Source organism: Scyliorhinus canicula, chromosome 15, assembly GCF_902713615.1.
Source record: "Scyliorhinus canicula chromosome 15, sScyCan1.1, whole genome shotgun sequence".
Lineage (NCBI taxonomy): Eukaryota > Metazoa > Chordata > Chondrichthyes > Carcharhiniformes > Scyliorhinidae > Scyliorhinus > Scyliorhinus canicula.
The window spans coordinates 27858135-27884132 of NC_052160.1; the positions used below are offsets into that span (position 1 = coordinate 27858135).

The window sequence follows — 25998 nt, forward strand, 5'->3', positions numbered from 1 at the left end:
GTACTCCCTCAGCTCAGTACAGACCCTCCAACAGTGCAGCACTCCCTCAGCTCAGTACAGACCCTCCAACAGTGCAGCACTCCCTCAGTACTGATCCTTCAACAGTATGGCACTCTCTCAGTTCTGGCCTTATAACAGTGCAGCACTCCCTCAGCAGTGACCTTACAAAGGTGAGACACTCCCTCAGTATTTACCTGCCAACTGTTCAGCACCCTTTCAGTACTGACCGTCCAACAGTGCATCACTCCCTCAGTATGGACCCTCCAACCATGCAACACTCCTTCAATACTGAGCCTACAGTACAGTACTACCTCAGTACTGACCTTCCAACGATGAGGCACTACCTCCATACTGACCTGCCAACCGTTCAGCATCCCCTCGGTACTGATCTTCCAACAATGCAGCACTACCTCAGCACTGACCCTCCTTCAGTGTTGAACTTCCAAAGGTGCGGCACTCCCTCAATGTTGACCCTCCCAACAGTGTAGCATTCCCTCAGTACTGACCCTCGAACTGCGGCGCTCCCTCAGTACCAATCCTTCTGTACAACTCCAGAGGTTCATTGCTTTGGGTCAGAGTATTAGCCTGGATTTTAGGACTTGAACCCATTACATCTGCCTGAGCTGTGTGTGTGTCTCATGCTTTTATATCTTTTGGCAAAAAGACCATCCATGCCCATAGGTTTGATTTTTAATCAATGTGATCAATGCTGCCGGTGTGTGAAATGTTAAAGTACCTGTTTAATGGTTTGTTGGTCCAGGGTCACGGGCAAGGCCTTCAGAGTGGAGAATTTCTAATCTGCTGGTTCCCAATCTCTCGGTGCTTTCCGGAGACCACCTGTCCCAATGACAAGTCATCTCAAGTTTGTTCCTGTTCCACACAGTTCTATGTATTTCTTAGCGAACAAGCACCAGCATCAGTCTGTGCTGACACCTGGGTCCAAATAAACAAGATACCTTGGTTAAGGCACCTGCATCATGAGCAAGTAGAAGAGCCTCAGGATATTTTACTCTGGAAACATGGCTCCAGGATGATATTACGAGCTTCATTTGAACTCTGAGAAAGGGGTGCATTTTGAATGGGTTGCTACTTAAAGGAAGAGGAAACTGTACCCAGATAAAATGCTTGATATTGCCAGACTCTGAGACAGGGAACTGGCTTCACTAGAAAATCAACAGTTTAAGCACCACTTTACACAGGATGAGGAGGGGAGGGGGGGGAGGGAGGGGAAGGGGGGGGGGGATATTGGTGTTTGGGGCCTAGTTAAATAGACCGTCGATCCAGTCATCTGAAACTGTTCCAGGTGACCTGTTACACTGTTTGACCAAGTTAATTACAAACTGGCCAGTTGGGAACCAGTGGATTGAGTGACGTGAATTGGAACAGTTGTTACCATTATAAACAGTAACAGGCTGATTTAACAATTACATGTTCAAATACCAGCTGGTAGGTTATGGTCATTTTATACAAGAACAAGGAAAACATCCCACTGAATAATTCCTTGTATCTGTCACCCTCTCCAAACAGACAGTATAAGATGTAACATTTCATGGTATGTTATCCAGGCAGCACTCACAGGGTTAATGAGGCTCCAGCCCATGTCTCTCCAGTCAGAGGGGAGTGGCAATTACAGCTCCCTCCCCTCTCGTCCTCCCTCTCTCTGTGAAAAGCACAGATTGCATTCATTAGCATTGCTTTTTTGCCAGATCCCTTGGAGTAGAGCGGAGTGGGGGGGGGGGAGACTGAGATGCTGTTTGCTCTTTCCTGGCTCTCTCAGTCTCTCCCGGTGAGCACCCAGTCCACATTCGCATTGAAGCATCCTGCTAGTTTTGAGGCGAAACCCGACACTCCACAGGTCACCGCGTTATACTTGCTTTTCCTCACTGCATGCGGTGAACAAGGTAAGATTGTTTTTATGCCTCTCACAATCACTCAGCTCTGCTCACTGCCTCCAGGCTCTAGTCAATGAATTGAAACAAAATTTCCCGACAAAACAGCAGGCAAGTCTGTTTGTGAAGAAGGTCACTTTGTGCTCTCTTATCTGAGCCACTGTGCACATTTATTAGAAAGCAGCAACTTCCAAATCCTTCAATACAGTTAGTCCAGCACCTAAAACAGTGAGCTGGGGCAGCACGGTGGCGTAGTGGGTTAGTGCCTCACGGCACCAAGATCCCAGGTTAGATCCCGGCTCTGGGTCACTGTGTGGAGTTTGCACATTCTCCCCGTGTTTGCATGGGTTTCGCCCCCACAACCCAAAGATGTGCAGGGTAGGTGGATTAGCCATGCTAAATTGCCCCTTAATTGGGAAAAAAAAAAGAATTGGGTACTCTAAATTTATTTTAAAAAAAGAAAAAACAAAACAGTGAGCTGCTAGAAGCTCAAACATCTGAGAGGTATTAAAACAACCCCAAACCAGTCAAAGATCTAAAGCTCATGAAAGAGTTCAACAGAATTTCTAAATTTATCAAGGCATAGCTTCAGTAAGTGAATTAGAAACTAGTAACGTACTGATTATTCCGGTTCAGAGCTACAGATAAAACTTCACTCCGGTCTGCACAGTATGCTTGTTTTATAACTACAGATAGGGCTTATTCAGCAGATTAAGGGGTATTTACCACATAACTGGAGTTACTGTTTATTCAGAGTAATGGTGCATTTACTTTGCATTCATATAGAGAACACCAATATATTGAAACATGATCAGATGCAAATGGACACAGAGTTAAGGAAGTGGATGTTAGGATTGGGGCATTAAAGACTCAGTCATTTTCAGGAGGTTCTTAAAGGAAACTAGAGAGATCACCAGAAAGGTACAAGGAAAATATTTCCAGAGCTTGGAGCATAGGCAGCTGAAACAGAGACAACTGCCAATGTTGGGGTCAAGGGATGAATGATGCACAAAAGGCCAGATTGAAAGATATGGATTGTAGGACTGGAAAATGTTAGTGATAAGGAGGGGGAAGGCCATGTAGGGGTTTGAACACAAGACTAAGAATTTTTAATTCATGTTGCTGAGCCAAGCCAATGTAGGTTAGAGAACATGGGTGACAGGTGAGCAGGACTTGGTGAGCGTTGAGACACAGACAGCAGAGTTTAGGATGAGCTCAAGTTTACAGAGGGTGGAAGATGGGAGGTTGGTCAGAAGAGTATTGGAATATTGGAGACTACAAGTAACAAGGAAATGGATGAGAGTTTCAACAGTAGATGTGATATGCCAGGAGTAGAGACAGGTGATGTTGCAGATCTCAGGATGAAATTGTTGACAAGGGAATAGAGAATATGACAGGGACCAACCGGAAACAATGGTTTCCGGCATCCCATTATTGATGAGTTTCTGTTTATTTATCAGGGCTGTTTATTCAGCAGGGTAAGGATTACTACCTTTGTAATTGTACAGAGTTGCCATTTATTCAGCAGGGTAAGGGCCATACTGTACACAGCTACTGTTTATTCAGCAGGGTATGGGTTACTCACTGTAACAGCACAGAGATCCTGCATATTCAGCAGAGCAAGGGTTACTCTGGTTGGGAATGGAGTTTCTGTTTATTCTGTCATGCAAAAGATAAGGTAATCATCATGCTGGCAAATTAACGCTAGTAGCGGAACAGGACAAGCCTGAATTACCAGCTGACCTTGCTTCAAGTTGTTCCATTGAAAAGGCGGGAGTTTACAAGTAAAAGTGTAGCCTCACTGCTCTGTACAAACTTTAGGATAGGAACCGGTGCAGCAATGATCTCCTTTCAGAAGCAGATTGAATTATATCTTTCGCTGTCCGTACAAATTATGGTGAACTTACAACAATGCACTTTTAAGAAATCTGCCACAGAAAGATATGGAAGTAATCCTGACTATCAGAAAAGTAGACAAACAGGAGACTCTCTCACCCTCAGACACAAGGCAACAGGAGACCCTAGTTCCCCCAGAGGGAAACAAAATAATTCACATTCCCCAGACACGGGGCAACAGATCTTTACTCCCCCTGACACATGGTGACAGGAGACGTTTGCCTCCCCCTGACACAGGGTAACAGGAGACTGACACACCCCTCTGACAGAACAACCAGAGGATGTCACTCCCCCAGACACAGGACAAGAGGAAGCCCTCACTACCTATGAATAATAGGGAGACTATCCACTCCACGACAGCAGGCAGTGAAATCAAAGGTTCCTAGTTATAGTGTTGGTGCTGTGGAGATTTTTCTTGGCAGTGGTTAGAGAATGTGGTGTCTATGGGTTTTAGAAAAAACAGGGGATCCTGTTTCTGTAGCTGCTAAGGAGTGGAATTTACAATAATGTTCTCATTACCTCAGGATGGTTTGCAGGGGTGGAGCTCACTCCTGGAGCCAGTGAGTAGCAGAGGCCAATCTTTGGACAAGAGGGTTGAGAAAGAGAAAAGTAAACAAGCTTTTAGCTGCCACCGGCCTTTAATTAAAAAGTGGCGAGCTCGACAGGAGTTGTTTTTTTTTGTCTGAAGATTTTCAGATGGATTTGGTCTGAGGATTTGGCCCCAGCATAATCCTTCACAAGGGTCAAGCTGCATTCAGACTGGAGCTGCCCAAATGGGGAATGTCAGATATGTCGACTGACAGCTCACTGCTGCCTCAGAACTCATTCATCATCTCATCTCCTCCTCAAGGCAAACCCTCAGGGAGGGACATAATGCCAGAATTCTTATCGCACACAAAATCATCCTGCCACCCCTCCCCCTGCACCTTTTTCACGGACTATTTTTTCACCAATGTTAATCCAGCTCTCTCACACGGTCACTCAATAAGCCCCTCCCCCCCCCCCCCCCCCCCGCACCACAGTGCCCTGTGTTACTGACTATCTGTCGATTTTAATCCAGCTCCCTCTCACTGTCACTCAGTAACCCCTCTCCCCCAGCACCCTGTGTTAAATGTAAAAGGAGTTTGTTGCACGGGTTGGAACGGTGAAGATAAAACCCCTCACTTAGCCTCTGCCTCTCACAATTGAAACAAAATCGTTCTGAATGGCAGAGCTAGTTGTAAGGACAGAGCTCCTGGTTCCCCGTGAGGAAAGCCAAAGTTCATAGTCGATGCAACAACAATCTTGAAGGGTGAGGGTTGAATGTAGTGACAGGAAATGATTTGGGCCTTTTTCCACGACAGTAAGGAAGTCATCACAGTGGAATTAGCAGAATCACGCAGTATATATTTTTTAAGTATAAGGAAATAACAGGTATAGAATGAAATGGGGAAGGAGCATTGTGCTCAGAGTAAATAACCCAGAAGGGATCAGTCATGACTCAGCCGGTAGTACTTGTCTCTGATTCACAGAAGGTTGTGGGTTCAAGACCCACTTGAGCACAAAATCCAGACTGACACTGCCAGTACAGTACAGCGGGAGGTCTGAATCATCAGAGGTCTCATCCAATCTCTCAGGTGAATGTAAAAAGAGGAACAGAAGTAGGCCAGTTAGCCCCTTGTTCCACCATTCAATGAGATTATATACTCGCCTTTGCCCCAACAGAAATCTATCAACCTTACATTTAAAATTAACAATTAACTTACCATCAATTCTCACACGTGAAAGAGAAATCCAAAATGTTACTGTTCTTTGCATGTTTTCTAATTTCTTGGGGGCTTTGTCCCCAGTCTTAAACTCCCCAACCAGGTGAATTAGCTTCTATCTACCCAATTACTTCCTTTAATATCTTGAAAATATCAATCAAATTACCCCTTGGTCTTCTAAATTTCACAGAATACAACCCAGTTTATGTAATCTCTCCATGTAATTTGACCCTTGGCAGTCTAGGTATCATTCTAGTAAATGTACGCTGCACTCCCTTCAAACCCAATATATCCATCCTCAGGTGTGATGCCCAGAACTGCTCACTGTATCCCTGGTGCAATCTAGCCAGGGCTTTGTCTGGTTGAAGCGTTACTTCTACATCATTGCATTCTCGTCTCCTAGTCGGGCAGCACGGTAGCACAGTGGTTAGCACTGTTACTTCACAGCTCCAGGGTCCCAGGTTCGATTCCCAGCTCGGGTCACTGTCTGTGTGGAGTCTACACTTTCTCCCCCGTGTCTGTGTGGGTTTCCTCCGGTTTCCTCCCACAGTCCAAAGATGTGCAGGTTGGGTGGATTGGCCATGCTAAATTGCCCTTGGTGTCCAAAAAAGGTTAGGTAGGATTACAGGAATAGGCTGAAGGTGTAAGGATAGGGTGCTCTTTCCAAGGGCTGGTGCATACGTGATGGGCTGAATGGTCTTCTGTAAATTCAATGATTCTATGATAAAGGCCAGAATTCTATTAGCTCTTTTAATTATTTTCTGTTCTTGTGCATCACATTTTAATGATTGGCACGGCAGCAAACACTGCTGTCTCAGTGCTAGTGACCCAGATTCAATTCTGGCCTTGAGTGACAGTCTGTGTCGAGTTTGTAAGTTCTCCCCGTCTCTGCGTGGGTTTCCTCCGGGTGCTCCGGTTTCCTCCCACAGTCCACAGATGTGCAGGTTAGGTGGATTGGCCATGCTAAAAAAATTGCACTTAACATCCAGGGGTTTGCAGGTCAGGTGGGGTTGAGGATAGGGTGGGGGAAGAAGGTCTGGGTAGGGTGCTCTTTCAGAGGGTCAGTGCAGATTCAATGGGCCGAATGGCCTCCTTCTGCACTGTAGGGATTCAATGGATTCTGTGTGTTATCCCAAAGTCTCTTTAGACCGCCTCTGTTTTTTTACTTTTTACCATTTAGAAAATATCCTATACTTTTTAATTCCAAAGTGATGATCTCACATTTAACTATATTGAAATCCATTTGCAAGTTTAATCCATTCACTTAATCTATTGCTTTGTAATTTTATGTCATCTACATGTTTTACAATACTAACTATCTTTGTGTCATCAGCAAATTTGGATACAAGGTTTTCTATCCCATTATCTGAGCCTTGATAACTACAGTGAATACTATAGTTTGCACCCCAACACAGATCCATGTGGGACACCACTAGTTTATTTGATCAGTTGAAGTACTTTACCATTATCCCTTCTCTCTGTCAGCCAATTTTCTAACTATGTCAATAACGTACCACCATCAAGAGCAGCACGGTGGCGCAGTGGTTAGCATTACTACCTCACGCGACTGAGGTCCCAGGTTCGATCCCGGCTCTGGGTCACTGTCCGCGTGGAGTTTGCAGATTCTTCCAGCCTTTGCGTGGGTTTCGCCCCCACAACCCAAAAAAAGTATTTTTCCCAATTAAGGGGCAATTTAGCATGGCCAATTCACCTACCCTGCACATCTTTTTGGGTTGTGGGGGTGAAACCTACGCAAACACATGGAAAATGTGCAAACACCACACGGACAGCGACCCAGAGCCGGGATCGAACCTGGGTTCTCCATGCCATGAGGCAACAGTGCTAACCACTGCGTCACCATGCTGCCTTTCTACTCCAGTTTCTTATGGGTGACTTTGTCAATTGCCTCCTGGAAGCCCAGATCCCTGACATCCATAGACATTCCCCTGTTCAATATTTTTGTCAATTCTTAAAATTCTATCAGGCATAATCCACCCTTTACAATCTATGCTGGCTCCCTCTTCAATTGAAAATTTTCAAGATGTAAAAGATCACAGCGCTATGCCAAAGAGCAGCATAGTGCTCTCTGGTATCCTGGGACAATATTTATCCCTCAACCAACATTACTAAAATGAACATTTGCTGCATTGCGGGAGGATCTTGCTGTGCACCAAGTGGCGACACTTAATAATTAATTGACAGTAAAGCACTTTGGGATCTCCTGTGGATGGGAAAGGGACTGTATAAATGCAAGTTCTTTCTTAGCACCAGTGCTGTTGTGTTGCACCGAATGCCTTCCTTCGTTTAATTCAAATTCCATGTTAAACAGCAGTTCATGGTGATCAAACAGCCTTCGTCATTGCTTTGCTTTCAGGTTCCGAGTGCACACTCGAAGAGGTTGGTGAAAGCGTAATGAGGGGCTTGCGCACCCTGGGTCACATGACAATGGATATAGGCAGAGAAATCTCTCCAGGCCGCAACCATTGGGCTTATAGTGACAATAACAAACATGTCAAAAATCGAGCCTTCATCAAATGCCATGTCAGATAATCCCCATTCCTATTAAGGATTATTGTAACTTGGAATGAGTTACCATGAGCAGCTAGCAAGGCAGGGAATAAAATTCTCCTTTCAAAGTGGTACTGGATTGAAGGGAGCTGGGATCCATCTCAGCCAGACCATCAAACTGCAGATAAATGCTTTATTCAGTATCCAGCCTGCTCCCCACCCCCCTCAGACTGACATGTAAAAACTCCAAACTTTCCAGTCAGCTCACCATTCTTGTGTCTCATGGACTATCAAACTGGAACTGACCCTGACTGAGCTACATTACACTGCTGGGATTGCATGTACATTATGCAATGTACACAATACGGTGACTTTAAACATGCATGCAGGATCCTTGGTTTCAAATATAAAAGCCAGAACTTCTGCTAAAAACTTATAAATGACTAGTTAAGCCCCAGCTGGAATATTACATCCAATTCTGGGCACTGCACGTTAGGACGGATGTTAGAAGATGCAGAGATTTACTAGAATAGCACCAGGGATAAGGAGCATACAGGACAAGATAATGGAAAACTTGTCAAACACCGAGAACTCAATATCACAAAGCCGAAAGGACAATCAAAAAAGGAAATTTGGAAAACAAAGAGGGCATGAAAGATTATTGACGAGTAAAATAAAGGAGAATCCAAAGATGTTTTATCAATACATTAAGAGTAAAAGGGTGGCACGTAGCACAGTGGTTAGCACTGCAGCCTACAGCGCTGACGATTCGAGTTCGAATCCCGGCCCTGGGTCACTGTCTGAGTGGAGTTTGCACATTCTCCCCGTGTCTGCGTGGGTTTCACCTCCGCAACCCAAATATGTGCAAGTTAGGTGGATTGGCCACACTAAATTTCCCCATTAATTGGAGAAAAAAATAATTGGGTCCTCTAAATTTATTAAAAGAGTAAGAAGATAACTCAACTCAGAAAAGAATAGGGCCATAAAAGACCAAAAAGTTATGTGTGCAGAGGTGGAAGAGTGGTATGGTTCTTAATGAATACTTTGTGTCTGTTTTCACAAGAGGCGGATGATACAAAAGGGAAGAGTATGAAATATTTGTGATAAACATAAGGTGAGAGAAAGGAGATTAACATCTTTGAAAGTGGATAAATCACCAGGGCCGAAAGAAATGTACCTCAACCTTTTAAAAGAAACCAGAGAGGAAATAGCAAACGGCTGGATGAAGGCGTGGTGGAAGAAGAGTGCAGGACTACCAACAGTGTATTTTTGTTTAAAAATTGACCCAATATTTACAGGCCAGTCATCTAACCTAGGTAGAGTGCAAATTATTGGAATAAATTCTGAGAGACAGGTTTAACTGTCACTTAGAAAATCACAGAGGAATGAGGGATAGTCAGTATGGAAGATAGTGTCTGACAAACTTGAAAGGAGGGTTGATAAGGGTAGTGCAGTTGATGTGGACTACACAGATTTTAACAAAGCTTATGATAAGGTCCATGGGATCCAGGGGGGAATGTAGCAAGCTCAATGCAAATGTTCAGTGGCAGGAAACAAGGTCAATCCAGAGAAATGCGAGGTGATGCATTTGGGAAGGTCAAACAAGGCAAAGGATTACACAATGAACAGGAAGATACCAAGAAGTGTAGAAAAAATAAGGGACCTTGGAGGGAATATTCACAGATCCCTGAACATAGCAGGACAGGTTAATAAGGTTATTTAAAGGGCGGCATGTGGTGCAGTGGTTAGCACTGGGCCTGCGGTGGTGCTGAGGACCCGGGTTCGAATCCCGGCCCTGGGTCACTGTCTGCGTGGAGTTTGCCCATTCTCCCCATGTCTGCGTGGGTTTCAACCCCACAAACCAAAGATGTGCTGGTTAGGTAGATTGGCCACGCTAAATTGCCCCTTAATTGGAAAAGAAAAATAATTGTCTACTTAAATTTTTTTTTTTAAAATAAGGCAATTTAAGAATGCATATAGGACACTTTCCTTTATTAGCTGAGGCATAAAATATAAAAGAACAGGGAGGATATGCTGGAGCTAGATCACGAGTACTGCATGCAGTTATGATCACCTCATTACAGAAAGGATGTAATTGCACTAGCAGCGGTACAATGAGATTTACAAGGACTTTGCTGGTACTGGAAAAATGCAGCTATGAGGAAAGGTTGGCGAGGCTGGGATTGTTTTCTTTTGAACAAAGGCAGCCGATGGGAGATTTGATTGAACTGTACAAGGGTTTGAGGGGTCTGGATAGTGTGGATTGGAAGGATTTATTTCCTTTAGTAGAAAGGTCAGTGACTAGGGGTACAGATTAAAATGATTGGTAGAAGGATTAGAGGAAAAGTGAGGGTTTTTTCTTTCCACCTAGAGTATGGTCGGGTCCAAAATTCATTGCCGAACAGGCTAATAGAGGCAGAACCCCTCAATTCCTTTAAAAAGGTGCATGGGGTTTGTATCTACAGTCCTGTTATCTCCATGGCTCAGACTAAGTGCTGAAAACTGGGATTAGACGGTGGTGCTCATTTTCCAGCCTGCGCAGACACGATGGGCAGAGCGGCCTCCGTCTGTGCAATAAATATGTCTACATTTGAAATCTGAAAAGGAGGAATGTGTAAGGATGTGGGGAGGGGAGGGGAATGGCAGTGTGAATTGCATTTTAGGAGGGGCCAGCACAGACACGATGGGCCAAATGGCCTTCTGTGCTGTAACAATTCTATTCAATGATTCGAAAAGGGACTCAAATTATATGGAGACTTGAGAAGCTGGGATCATTCTCTTTAAGAGCAGAGAGGTTTAAGAGGAGATTCAATCAAGATGGTTCAAAATCATTAAGAATTTTGATACAGTAAATAAGGAGAAACTATTTCCAGTGGTAGAAGGGTCAGAGAGTACAGTTAAAAGATAATTGGAAACAAAAGACAAAGGGAAGACGAGGTGGATTTTTTTTGCGGTGATTTAATGGAGTGGAAGCAGCAGTGCTGGAAATAGAGCCATTTAAATCAGTGGTTGGGATAAAGCTAGCCAAATGATGGCTCTTCTTTTAAAAAATTGTTAGTGATGTAGATATTGCTGGTAATACCAGAATTTATTGCTCTTCCCTAATCATAAGAACATAAGAACTAGGAGCAGGAGTAGGCCATCTGGCCCCTCGAGCCTGCTCCGCCATTCAATGAGATCATGGCTGATCTTTTGTGGACTCAGCTCCACTTTCTGACCCGAACACCATAACCCTTAATCCCTTTATTCTTCAAAAAACTATCTATCTTTACCTTAAAAACATTTAATGAAGGAGCCTCAACTGCTTCACTGGGCAAGGAATTCCATAGATTCACAACCCTTTGGGTGAAGAAGTTCCTCCTAAACTCAGTCCTAAAGCTACTTCCCCTTATTTTGAGGCTATGCCCCTTAGTTCTGCTTTCACCCGCCAGTGGAAACAACCTGCCCGTATCTATCCCTTCATAATTTTATATGTTTCTATAAGATCCCCCCTCATCCTTCTAAATTCTAACGAGTACAGTCCCAGTCTACTCAACCTCTCCTCATAATCCAACCCCTTCAGCTCTGGGATTAACCGAGTGAATCTCCTCTGCACACCCTCCAGTGCCAGTACGTCCTTTCTCAAGTAAGGAGACCAAAACTGAACACAATACTCCAGGTGTGGCCTCACTAACACCTTATACAATTGCAGCATAACCTCCCTAGTCTTAAACTCCATCCCTCTAGCAACGAAGGACAAAATTCCATTTGCCTTCTTAATCACCTGTTGCACCTGTAAACCAACTTTGTGACTCCTGCACTAGCATACCCAGGTCTCTCTGCACTGCAGCATGCTTTAATATTTTATTGTTTAAATAATAATATTTAGCCTCAAATTTGTCAACATTGTATTCCATCTGCCAGACCCTAGCCCATTCACTTAACCTATCCAAATCCCTCTGCAGACAAAGTCCAGTATCCTCTGCACTTTTCGCTTTACCACTCAACTTAGTGTCGTCTGCAAACTTGGACACATTGCCCTTGGTCCCCAACTACAAATCATCTATGTAAATTGTGAACAATTGTGGACCCAACACAGATCCCTGAGGGACACCACTAGCTACTGATTGCCAACCAGAGAAACACCCATTAATCCCCACTCTTTGCATTCTATTAATTAACCAATTCTCTATCCATGCTACTACTTTACCCTTAATGCCATGCATCTTTATCTTATGCAGCAACCTTTTGTGTGGCACCTTGTCAAAGGCTTTTTGGAAATCCAGATATACCACATCCATTGGCTCCCCGTTATCTACTGCACTGGTAATGTCCTCAAAAAATTCCACTAAATTAGTTAGGCACGACTTGCCCTTTATGAACCCATGCTGCGTCTGCCCAATGGGACAATTTCTATCCAGATGCCTCGCTATTTCTTCCTTGATGATAGATTCCAGCATCTTCCCTACTACCGAAGTTAAGCTCACTGGCCTATAATTTCCCGCTCTCTGCCTACCTCCTTTTTTAAACAGTGGTGTCACGTTTTCTAATTTCCAATCCACCGGGACCACCCCAGAGTCTAGTGAATTTTAGTAAATTATCACTAGTGCATTTGCAATTTCCCGAGCCATCTCTTTTAGCACTCTGGGATGCATTCCATCAGGGCCAGGAGACTTGTCTACTTTTAGCCCCATTAGATGCCCATCACTACCACCTTAGTGATAACAATCCTCTCAAGGTCCTCACCTGTCATAGCCTCATTTCCATCAGTCACTAGCATGTTATTCGTGTCTTCCACTGTGAAGACCGACCCAAAAAACCTGTTCAGTTCCTCAGCCATTTCCTCATCTCCCATTATTAAAACTCCCTTCTCATCCTCTAAAGGACCAATATTTACCTTAGCCACTCTTTTTGTTTTATATATTTGTAGAAACTTTTACTGTCTGTTTTTATATTCTGAGCAAGTTTACTCTCATACTCTATCTTACTCTTCTTTATAGCTTTTTTAGTAATTTTCTGTTGCCCCCTAAAGATTTCTCAGTCCTCTAGTCTCCCACCAATCTTTGCCACTTTGTATGCTTTTTCCTTCAATTTAATACTCTCCCTTATTTCCTTAGATATCCACGGTCGATTTTCCCTCTTTCTACCGTCCTTCCTTTTTGTTGGTATACACCTTTGCTGAGCACTGTGAAAAATCGCTTGCAAGGTTCTCCACTGTTCCTCAACTGTTCCACCATAAAGTCTTTGCTCCCAGTCTACCTTAGCTAGTTCTTCTCTCATCCCATTGTAATCTCCTTTGTTTAAACACAAAACATTAGTGTTTGATTTTACCTTCTCACCCTCCATCTGTATTTTAAATTCCACCATATTGTGATCGCTCCTTCCGAGAGGATCCCTAACTATGAGATCATGAATCAATCCTGTCTCATTACACAGGACAAGATCTAGGACCGCTTGTTTCCTTGTAGGTTTCATTACGTACTGTTCTAGGAAACTATCGCGGATACATTCTATAAACTCCTCCTCAAGGTTGCCTTGACCGATCTGGTTAAACCAATCGACATGTAGATTTAAATCCCCATGATAACTGCTGTACCATTTCTACATGCATCAGTTATTTCTTTGTTTATTGCCTGCCCCACCATAACGTCACTATTTGGTGGCCGATAGACTACTCCTATCAGTGACTTTTTCACCTTACTATTCCTGATTTCCACCAGGTAGCTTCACCAGGTTGGCATCTTAGTTTGTAGATATGCATGTACTGTTCCTGGCATGTTCTCCTACAGTCCTCACTGAAAGGGTTAATCCCCTGGTTTGAAGGTAATGGTAGTGGGAGGAATATGCTGGACCACAAGGTTACAAATTATGGTTGAATACAATTCTACTGCTGATGGCAGCTTAACAGCACCTCATGGATCCTCAATTTTGAGCTATGTCTGTACTGAATCTATCCCATTTAGCACAGAAATAGTGACACACAACACGATGGACGGCATCCTCAATGTGAAGTCAAAACTTTGTCTCCATAGGAATGGGTGATGGTCTATGAATACTGTCATGAACAGATGCATCTGCCATAGACCCAGTCTGACAAATGCGTCCTGCAGAACCTGGCCAACTTGGTCAGTCAAGGTGATACTGAGCCTCTACTAGTAATGGGGAATGAAGATTCCACCCAGAATACATTCTGTGCTTTTGCTACCTTCAATGTTTCTTCTAACTGGTGTCAACATGGAAGAGTAAGGATTTATCAGCTGAGTGAAGGAATTAGGTGATAATCAACAGGAATTTTCCTAGTCTACATTTGACCCGTTTTCATGAAACTGAATGGAGTCCAGTCAATCTTGTGGGGTCCTAGTGCCACCCCCCCCCCCCCCCCACTATATACTGCTGAGATGTCAACTCTCCTAGGGCTGTCCTGCCTGTGGGACAGGAAATAACCCAGAGTTGGTGATGGAGGAGTCTAGGACATAGGCACGCTCACCAAATCATCTTCCAGCCAATATCAGGCTATTGCTTGACTAGCCTATGGGAAAGCTCAATTTTTAACATTGGCCCCATCATATTTAGTGAGGATAACTTTGCACAGTCAACTGGGCAGGATGCGCCTTTGTCATTTCCAGTGCCTGGTGATTCCAGGTGGAAGATTCGGTTTCACTCGTCTTTGACTTTTCTGTAGCAACTTGTTCAACTAAGTGGCTTGCCACGCTATTTCAGTGGGCAGTTGAGAGTCAACCACATTGCTGTGGGTCTTCACACAGGTAGGCCAGGCCATGTGTGGATGGCAGATTTCATTCTCTAAAGGACATTAGTGAATCAGATGAGTTTTATGGCAATCCAGCATTTTTTTTTCATACGTTTTAAGTAAGATAACCCCATTGTTTTATGGTCACCATTACAGAGAAAAACTTTATATTCAAGATTTATTCATTAATTGAACGTAAATTCCACCAGCTGCCAGGATAGAATTTGAACTCAGGTCTCTCAAATCTAATAATTCAATAAGTATATGAGGGAAAAAATAATAGATGGATATGCAGAGGGGACTAGATGAAGTAGGATGGGAGGAGTCCCATGTGGAATACTAACATCAGCACGGACACAACAAACCTAATGGCCTCCTTCTGTACCATTCTAGGATTCTATAAATTGCAGACATTGCCTGCACTGTGCTGAACTGCATGGAAAAATCTTTCCACTACCCCACTTCCTGTCATACAGGAGCTGCCAGGGTTGGAGCAGGAAGCTCTCCACAGCTTGGCTGTGTCTGCCCTACACCAACGCAGTGAAAAGCAGTATCTCACATTACAGCCAACATCTTGAAATATTCCCTTGGAAAAATAAGCCAGAGGCCGTGGCAATGTTATCTTACCCCGAGGTACAGTGCACGGTCATATTGTTTTTGGAAGGATGGAAAACATTGAGGGAGGGAATGGGGAAGATCGTACAGTCAGGCTGCACATTTCTCAAGCCGCTAGAGACCCAAATCCACACCACCATGTCACCATCGTATACAAATACCCTTCAAGACCAAACCAATCATGCAAAATAGTTACACTGGTGAGTGTGCAATGGGTAACAGGAAATAGTAACTGTAAAAAGGCCAGTGGTCCAAGCAACAAGTGACATGCCTCCTTCTCACCATATCCCTAAAATCCCAATCTCTCAGTTACTGCTAGAATTTGCAATAACCACCTCTTGCAACTTACTCCAGCATTCTCTCTCTTACGATCATCCATCGACCTTCCTGCTTTATGCATAACTTCCCTATCACACGACCAAGCCACTTATTGCAGTTCTGCTCACTTAAGCACCACCCCTCTCCCCCCCCCCCCCCCCCCGATAGACAACTTAATTCAACTCCACCCCCATTCCTCGACAAAGTCGATCTGACCTCAAATATTCAACACATAGAACATAGAACAGTACAGCACAGAACAGGCCCTTCGGCCCTCGATGTTGTGCCGAGCAATGATCACCCTACTTAAACCCATGTAACCCGTATACCCGTAACCCAACAATCCCCCCCATTAACCTTACACTACGGGCAATTTAGCACGGCCAATCCACCTAACCCGCACATCTTTGGACTGTGGGAGGAAACCGGAGCACCCGGCGGAGGAAACCCACGCACACACGGGGAGGACGTGCAGACTCCACACAGACAGTGACCCAGCCGGGAATCGAACCTGGGACCCTGGAGCTGTGAAGCATTGATGCTAACCACCATGCTACCGTGAGGCCCCTTCTGAGGAAATGGAGAGCTCCTCGAAATCTCTTCTTCCCCGAGACATGTGCAGGCATTTGGTGCTGTCCCATCTCCAACAGGGTACAGGGACGCCACAAGTCCTAATTTTGGATGCAGCTTTATATCAGAGGGTCATACTTTCACCAAATCATGAACAATTCCCGTGATGTTGTGGGATAAGCTTTTGGGGTCACGAGCTTCAATAAAGACCCTAACTTATATCTGACCAGAGATAAGCATAGCCCACCTCCTCCCACATTGCTGTAACCAACACGTGCAAAGAATGGAGCATGCAGCAACAAGGCTGCAGAGAATCAAGCCGGCACGGTGGCGCAGTGGTAAGCACAGCTGCCTCACGGTGCCAAGGACCCGGTTTCGATCCCGGCCTCGGGTCACTGTCCGTGTGGAGTTTGAACATTCTCCCCGTGTCTGCGTGGGTCTCACCCCCACAACACAAAAAAAATGTACAGGGTAGGTGGATTGGCCATGCTAAATTGCTCCTTAGAGAAAAATGATTGGGTACTGTAAGACCACACTCAACAGGAAAGGTCTAGGGTGGCAGGGTGGCGCAGTGGTTAGCCTTGCTGCCTACGCCACTGAGGACCAGGGTTCGATCCTGACCCCGGGTTACTGTCTCTGTGGAGTTTGAACATTCTCCTCTCGTCTGCGTGGGTTTCACCCCCACAACCCAAAGATGAGCAGGGTAGGTGGCTTAGCCACACTAAATTGCTCCTTAATTGGAAAAACATAATTGAGTATGAATTGTAAATTTAAGAGAAAAAAAAGAAAAACAACAGGGAAGGTCTCAGGTCACAGAATCACATGCAGTTAATAGACTGGAGCACAGTTGGTCATGGCCCTAACTCACTGCCTTTCTGCAGTTTATCTAACATAAGAGTTAAAACCTGATCTCATCATTCCCCTCACTCAGCCTTCAGCAGCTGAACAGCTTCCAGTTAGGAATAAGGACACTGCAAAGTTTGTGCCACGATGATCATCTAGCTCCAGCGCAGACAGAGGATCAGACAGTCAGTCCGGTTTTCAGGAGGCGGTGCTGTAAGAATTTTAGACAGAGTAAAACAGCCAGGGAGTTCAGCTGATGCCAAACCCAGACTTTGGAAATTGACAGAGCAGAAGGATTTTCCACATCAGCACTAAAAATGGGAAAAGACTTTGGATTGATAACTTGGATTGGATTGGATTTGTTTATTGCCACGTGTACAGAGGTACAGTGATAAGTATTTTTCTGCGAGCAGCTCCAAGAGATCATTTAGTACATGAAAATAAAATAAAAAGAAAATACATAAGGCAACACAAGGTCCACAATGTAAATACATAGACATCGGGTGAAGCATACAGGATTGTAGTATTAATCAGGTCAGTCCATAAGAGGGTCGTTTAGGAGTCTGGTAACAGTGGGGAAGAAGCTCTTTGAATCTGTTTGTGTGTGTTCTCAACTTTTGTATCTCCTGCCCGATGGAAGATGTTGGAAGAGTGAGTAAGCCGGGTGGGAGGGGTCCAGCTCCACAATCCCCAGAGATCTTTGCACTCTTGCGCATCCCTAATTTTAATCACGACCTCAGGTGGCCAAGGCACACAACACAGCAGCTCTCTTTCCCCCCCCCCCCCCCCCCCCCCGCCCCTCCAGTTTGGTCATCTGCCATGATATCTCAGCTTAGTATGGAATTTTGTTTGCTAATGGATCTGTGAAGTGCCTTGGGATGCTTTACTAAGATACAGGTTCTATAGAAATGCAAGTGTTGTAATTAAAAACAGTTTATATAGATGTTTCTCTGGAGTCACTGTTTGCAGGAAGCTACAATAACATATTAAGCAATGTTGATTAAAATAAGTGTAAAACAATGCACTCCTGGAGTCTGGGCAGCATAAGAGAAACCAGCCATTCACAGGATAAACACAGGCCAGGACTGCTGGCACCAAAGATCCCTCCATCTGTTCAGCCGTCTCAGTACAGCTGGCAATGGGCACATGCCCCACATCTTCTGATCTGGGTGCTTACTCCTGCCATATAGAGCAGCCTCCTGTTTATAATTCACAGCACTTGCAGCCCAGTCTCTTACATTGATAGACAGCCCACACAAGAACCACTCCCACATGCTAATCCCACTCACTCCTGAGTTTTCAAGTCCAAAAGATGTGTTGATATTTCCAATGCCATAGCTAAGTTTGAGACTAAACTGAATTCCATGGAAACGACAGCTTATTGTGCTGTGAACAGGGCTGTAAATTTGATATGGGGCATTCCAGGCTTAGTCACCGTCACCGGTTTGGCAGAGAGAGAAAGAAGAAATATAAAGGGAACGAGTGGTTGAGAGAAGAATGATGTGCTGCCCTATCCAAGATGCCATCTTGCAGATGAGACATTAAGCCAAGATCCTATCTGCAGCTGGATGTAAAAGGCCCCACTGCACGGTTTTGAATAGCAGCGATGTTACTCCTCTATCCGGAGCAATATTTATTCCTCAATCAACATCGCTAAAACAAATGATCTGGTCATGATCACATTGTGGAAGGGCAGCATGGTGGTAGAGTGGTTAGCACTGCTGCCTCACGGCACCGAAGTCCCAGGTTCAATCCCAGCTCTGGGTCATTGTCCGTGTGGAGTTTGCACATTCTCCCCGTGTTTGTGTGGGTTTCGCCCCCACAACCCAAAGATGTGCAGGTTGGTGAATTGGCCTCGCTAAATTGCCCCTTAATTGAATAAATTGAATTGGGTACTCTAAAAATTTTTTATTTTTTTTAAATGATCACATTGCAGCTTTGTGGGTTCTGGCAATGTGCAAACTGGTGGCTAGGTTCCCCTACATCACAACAGTGACTAAATTCAAAAAGTAGAGCTTTTTGTAAAGCACTTTGGATGTTGTGGGGTTGTTAAATGCACTACTTTAAAACAAGTCTTATTTTTTTCCTTTCCGTATGGCAGTGTTGCAATTGCTTGTTCACATTGTGACTGGTTCTGCCTGTGCTCCAAGTGGAGGAAGTGCAGGGAATTTTTTTTAAAGAATGTCCTTTTTATTAATTCAATCTGTTACTGAACATTCCTCTTCCCCAACTGTCCCCTGGTGTGGTCTGGAAATAGTATGGAATTAAAATAGTATGGAATGAATCAACATTTCTAAAAATACCCTTTCCCTATGGAGGGAGAGAATGTTCCCTTATCACCTCCTTCTCATTACAGGCACACAAGACAGTTCCTGGCAGAAAGCCTTGCTCTGGCTTCACTGTGGGTGAGGGATTAGAATGCAGTCTCGCCTTGAGGGGAAAGGACATGGCATGGGTACAGTCTCTCCTCGGATACTGCAAGGGAGAGGGGAGTAACTTTACCAACAGAAGATCCTTACTTGCCATCAGGGCCATTGCCCTTTTCACAGTACCCTCCCCCTCCCTCCACAGCTGAACAGGCAAAAGGGTCAGAGGAGCATCTCTGCAAACACTTCAACCCAGAATGACGCTTCTGCAAACTTTGAAGTCAGAAATATTATTTAGAATTTTAAATCTGTTAATATTCTGTCCAGTTTTCAATCATTTTATTTGCAGTTTGGCACTTTTGACAGCTGCCCCCAATCAGGTCCAGCCAAGAATTCACAACATAACCCATTCCTCAACTCCCCATCCCATTCCCAAACCCCACAATCCAAAGATGTGCAGGGTATGTGAATTGGCCACACTAAATTGCCCCTAAATGGGAAAAAATTAATTGGGTACTCTAAATTATTTTTTTTTAAATGAAACTTGGTACGATCCACATCATCTCCAACTTCACCCAGTGTGATTGACGATGTTTCTGTTCAAGCTGGTCCTTCCCCTTGCTCACCGCACAGTTCCCATGACACCCCCTTTCCCTCTCCCAACCCAGAGTATGATACCACCAGTGTACTTCCATTCTTCTGTATCATGTTGGGTTCCACAGTTTAGCTAACTGGCTGCACTCCGGCTTGCTGCCACTAACCCTTTGGGTGGCTCCACATAATTAATTCCTCTTTGTCCCCACAGAGATTGTTGTCCCACGATGAGGACCTCGTGGCACAGTTTGCCTTGGCTGACCATTCTGGTGCTGCTGACAGAACTGCTCTCTGTGCTCTGCTGCCCAACGAAATGCCAGTGCGACACCTCAGGAATGCTGTGGTGCATCAAGACAGGACTGTCTGCCATTCCCGAACACATCCCTCCTGACACGTCCAGCATCTATGCTTTTGAGAACTCCATTTCCACCCTGCACAAGGAGGATTTTGCAGGGCTGGAGGAACTGAAGCTCCTGCACCTGTCCCACAATAAAATCAGCAGGCTGCCTCAGGAAGTTTTCCAGTCGCTAAGCATGCTCTCCAACCTGGACCTATCGTCCAACCAGATAACCGAAATCACCAACAGCACCTTCTCTGGGCTGCAAGAATTGGAACGATTATACCTACAGCAAAACAAGATCAAGACCATCCACCCAGCAGCTTTCGACACGCTAATTAATCTAGTTGAGCTCAAGCTGCAGGATAACCTTCTCCATCGCCTTCCTCCTCTACAACTTCCCACTCTCCTCCTGTTGGATCTCAGCAGAAACAACATCCCATACACGGAACTCAGGAGCATCCAGGCACCAGAGATTGAATCTTTAAAGCTGGCTGGACTTGGCCTCAGTACCATAGATGATGAGATGTTTAAGAGCATGAGGAATCTTCAGGAGCTGGATCTGTCAGACAATCAGCTGGTGACAGTGGCAGCCGCACTCCAGCAGCTCAATGAATTGACCTATTTGAGTCTACGGGGAAACAACAAGATCTCTCAGTTGAAGGGCGAGGACTTCAAGCACATGAGAAACCTTCAGAAACTGGACATCAGTGGGTTAAGTCTCATGACCATTCCTGAGGGTTTCCTAGACCTCTTCCCCAACTTAAGGAGCCTCACAGCCGCCGAAAACCCCTACAACTGTGTCTGCCAGCTCAGCTGGTTTGCCCAATGGGTACGGGTCAACAGTGCTCTCCTCCAAAGAAGAGAAGAGACTCGCTGTCACTACCCACCAGTCAACGCTGGGAAGCCACTCAACAAGTTAACTTATGGTGACTTTGGATGTCCCACCACCACCATGCCCATCAGTGCCACAACCACCACACGGTCATCACCAACCACAACCAAGAAACCAACAGTGGGTCACAAAGCCACACGCCTGCCAGGACAACCAGTGTCCTTCAATGGTGGAGCCACACTTGGAGCCATCACGGAAATAGATCAACAACTGAGCACAAAGGGACATCACTGCCTCTCCACAGAATGCCTCAATGGAGGCATTTGCCAGCTGGATAAGTATGGGCAACTCGTATGCATATGTCGAGCTGGCTTCCATGGACCACTCTGTGAGGAAGCAAATGGTAGTTTTGATCTCCAGACTTATCAAAAAATTCCTGTGAATATTAGTCAAATAACCAGCACTTCAGTCACATTAAACCTGGAAGGTTTCAAACACTCGCCCATTTATTACAAGGGGCTCCGGCTAACATACAAGAACTGGTCAGGTCCAGACCCCAGGCCAGTGTCACTCAACATCCCAACGTCCCTGCCAACATACAGGATTCCAAGCCTCTGGCCCAACTCAACGTATCAGATCTGTGTTGGAGCTCTGGGAGAGGCCAGCACTAAAGAAGAGCCTTGCGTAGTCATACAGACACTACCGATGACACAGTTGACTCCATTCATACAGGCAGACGATGGTAACCTGACTAGTGTGATTTGGCCAGCAGCCACAGGCATGTTCCTCGCCTTACTGCTGGCAGTTGTCATCACACTTTATTGCCGGAAAAAACAAAAGAACTCTGCTCAGGGAGGAGAATCACATCCTTACGATGTGGAAGGGCTCAAACCCAGTCCACAAGAAGGAAAGGTCTCATCCAGCACTTGGAAAGAACAGGAATGCCTTGCTCTGCAGAGTGAAGTGCCATTAATTCAAGATCACCAAAGCAACAGCTCAAAAGCTTTGTGACCTTCCATTCATAGGGATTAATGTGAATTTCTAAAGCCCGATTACAGCTGTAAAACCTCACTGTTTCAATGAAAAAGTCCTTTCCAACCAAAGGTGGAGTTGCACATAGTGCACTGAGGCAGTCCCATTTCAATCTCTCAAGTAAATCCAGTAGATGTAAAGCATCAATCTTGTCCAAGATTTCCTTACCATATTTTGTACACTTCAAACTGGGATATACTTACGGCATTCAATGGTTCGACAGAGTCCCTGTGAAACTCCAACCAAAGATGATCAAATCTTTCCAAAGTATCACTGTAAATATCACTAGTGCCGCCTTCGCTATTGAGACAGCTATCTGCATGTATCAATATATGGCTTGCATGGCCAGAGTCCGAGTGGTTTCAATCCATGAAGTTCATGGATAATGGTCCAGAGCTAATCACACCCCATATTAACCGTCGCCATTCCCCAACAGCGCTACAGTGCAGGGGAACAGAGCCGGTGATGGTCACACATGCACTCGCCACTACCCGGCCCACCATTAATTGCTGTATATTGCTGAGCCAAACGTAACCGAATCAAGCACACAATGTACATGACGATATTTGTAAACAAATAAATATTTTTCTAGAGAAGTGACATCAAGGCTCTGGCCTGTTTTGTTACACAGCCAGGTATTAAAGGTGAGGAGACTGGATGGAGTGCTAGCAATACAGAGGAGAAATGATAGAAAGGCCAAACAAGGTGTAAAACACAAGGTGAAGAGTCAAGTGCTTACACCACTGAGGGAGGGGGGAAGGTATGGTAAATTTGGCAATATAGCCAAGACTGTACCAGGGACAGGATGGTCTGAATTATCACACCAACTGGAGGGATTCCGTCCCCCTTCCATCAACGTGCAGGTCGGAGTTCAAATTCCAGGCTCTTCGTTATCTCAGAAATAGAAACAGAACTGGGAGGGACAAAAACACAAGGGAGACTGCAGAGCGGGAGAACAGTTGTCATTTAAAGACCAATATGTGGAGATGCCGGCGTTGGACTGGGGTGAGCATAGGAAGAGGTCTTACAACACCAGGTAACAGGTTTGTTTCGAATCACTAGCTTTCAGAGCCCTGCCCCTTCCTCAGGTGAATGAAGAGGTAGGTTCCAGAAACATATATATATATATATATATATATATATATAGACAGAGTCAAAGATGCAACAATACTTTGAATGTGAGTCTTTGCAGGTAATTAAGTCTTTACAGGTCCAGATGGAGCGACTGGAGAGAGGGATAATCATAGGTTAAAGAGGTGCGAATTGTCTCAAGCCAGGATAGTTGGTAGGATTTCGCAAGCCCAGGCCAGATGGTGGGGGTGAATGTAATGCAACATGAATCCAAGGTCCCGGTTGAGGCCGTATTCGTGTATGCGGAACTTGGCTGTAAGTTTCTGCTCAGCGATTCTGCGTTGTCACGCATCCTGAAGGCCCTCCTTTGAAAATGCTTGGAGCACAGTGACCTGGGGCCTGGATCGAACCAGGGTCCCCGGCGCCATGAGGTAGCAGTGTTAACCACTCCGCCACCCCTTGTAGCTGTATTACGAAAGTGCTCAATAACCATCACCAAGATTTCCACTGTCAGGACACCCTTTAAACATGTTGTCAGGATCAACACCATGAGCTCATTTATTAAAAAAATTAAAGTGCTTTTAGCACCACCCATCAACCTGGATCAATATTTGCTATCCACAATGTACAAGCTTCACTTAGAGATTGAGATTTTGGGAGGAAATTTCATTAAGTACTAAAGTTGAAACACCACCAGGCCTAGTCGCCCTGCTGTGTCAGCGTGTAGATTTGATCTGGCAAATTTCAAACTGCAGCTGTAAAGTTCCAAGCCTGGACTCCGCTTCATTAGAAAACCTCTTTACTTTAGATTGACCTGTGACCTTTCCTCCCCACAGCCTTCTACCTCCAGGCAGCAAGACAGGTGCTGCTGGAATGCAGTGGATTTTTTTTTCCACATGTTGCCATGGGGATTAGGCCCACGGCCCAGGAACGAGCTGGGCCAATTATTTAATAAAACACCTGCACTCTGCAGGAAGGCGACTTCTATTAGAATTAGGGCACAAACAAGAAAGCTAATAATAGGATTAGCAGTGTCCTGCTTTAGGAGTTTAGTAATTAGATTATTTAACCAGCTCAACCCAGTTGCCACAGCACAAGCCTGTGGCCTTTAACAGTCAGACAACTGGGCAATCATCTCTGGCTATTTTATACTTGGGAAATTCTGGTGGGTGAGCAGATTTCCAATCGACTACAAGGGTGCATGATACTCACAACAAACACTTTCACTTATATTAACAAAGTGTCCCAAGGTGCTTCTCGAAAAAGACTAACCACTGCACCACTGTGCTGTCCAGGGGTAGGCATTTCAATCAGAATCTGACACAAAGCCATTGGAAGAGGCATTAGTACGGTCGCCAAAAGCTTAGTCAAAGGGATTGGTTTAAGGAGCATCTTTAAGGGGAAGAGTTAGAGAGGCTGAGGGGTTAAGGGAAGGAAATCCATTGCTTGGGTCTTAGACAGTGTCACTCTGGGCAGCATGGTAGGGCAGTGATTAGTACTGCTGCCACATCCACCTACCCTGCACATCTTTGGGTTGTGGGGGTGAGACCTACGCAAACAGTGGGGAGAATGTGCTAACTCCATATGGATCGAACCCGGGTCCTCAGTGCCGTGGGACAGCAGTGCTAACCACTGTGCCGCCGAAGTTTGCACATTCTCCCCATGCCTGCTTCGGTCTCACCCCCACCCCAACTCTAAGATGTGCAGAGAGGTGGACTGGCCACGCTAAATTGCACCATATCAGGAAAAAAACCATTAAACAATATATAGTCACTCTGTGCTTTGCTGCATGTTCGCTCTTTGTGTCCCACACCTGGAAATGAATCGGTTGTTGAAATGAAGCATTCTTTTGCTTACACAGAGGTCATTGTCCAATTACAACTGGTTTTGATTTGACCCCAGGCTGCACACCTGATTTCTATTTCCCAATGTCACAGGAGCTTTTAAAATGTCAATAATTAAAGCGAAGTGAACTGCAATTTTGTTGTTTCAAGGATTTGCTTAGAAATTTTGAAGAATACTCCAGGCAGGTGTGAAGAACAGGAAACGTTTCCACATTTAATACTCCCCAAGTAAAAATTCTTTGCTGTGGTGTGTTTGAGGAAACTCTCTTATGGAAGAAATGAGTATAGAAACTTCTTAAACAGAATTGCAATCCCATTTGTTTTAGCTTCTTTCGCTGATACATAGCAGAGTTAGATCTTGCAATATAGCAGTCAGTGGCAGTACTGAAGCAGGTTACACTCAGTGGATTAGTGACAAGCACACCATGATTCCGATGCCATAAAGAAATATTAGCATTCACTGAGTCTCTCAAACATATTAAAGCATAGGGCAGCACGGTGGCGCAGTGGATTAGCCCTGCTGCCTCACGGCACCGAGGTCCCAGGTTCAATCCTGGCTCTGGGTCACTGTCCGTGTGGAGTTTGCACATTCTCCCCGTGTCTGCGTGGGTTTTGCCCCCACAACCCAAAGATGTGCAGGGTAGGTGGATTGGCCACGCTAAATTGCCCCTTAATTGGAAAAAATGAATTGGGTACTCTAAATTTAAAAAAAAACATATTAAAGCATGTCAAATGCAGCGTGGTACGCTGAAGGACAAGCATGACCGCCATTTTGTGCACAAGTTGTCAAAAACAGTAAGGTGAAGGG

At 44.9% G+C, this 25998-nt stretch overlaps 2 protein-coding genes across 2 annotated transcripts in view; one reads left to right on the top strand and one right to left on the bottom strand.

Moving 5' to 3' along the window:
• coro7 (coronin 7) overlaps positions 1–25998 on the bottom strand; it is a 177975-nt gene that overhangs the window by 87846 nt on the left and 64131 nt on the right. The gene's annotated exons all lie outside the window — the stretch shown is intronic.
• LOC119979029 (vasorin-like) lies at positions 1641–22875 on the top strand. Its single transcript, XM_038820999.1, has 2 exons — positions 1641–1901; positions 20283–22875. The coding sequence occupies exon 2, from the start codon at positions 20299–20301 to the stop codon at positions 22252–22254; it is 1956 nt and encodes a 651-aa protein (XP_038676927.1). The 5' UTR covers positions 1641–1901; positions 20283–20298; the 3' UTR covers positions 22255–22875.

Coding starts and splice junctions, on each gene's coding strand:
- LOC119979029 (XM_038820999.1), top strand. CDS start 20,299: ATGAGGACCTCGTGGCACAGTTTGCCTTGGCTGACCATTCTGGTGCTG.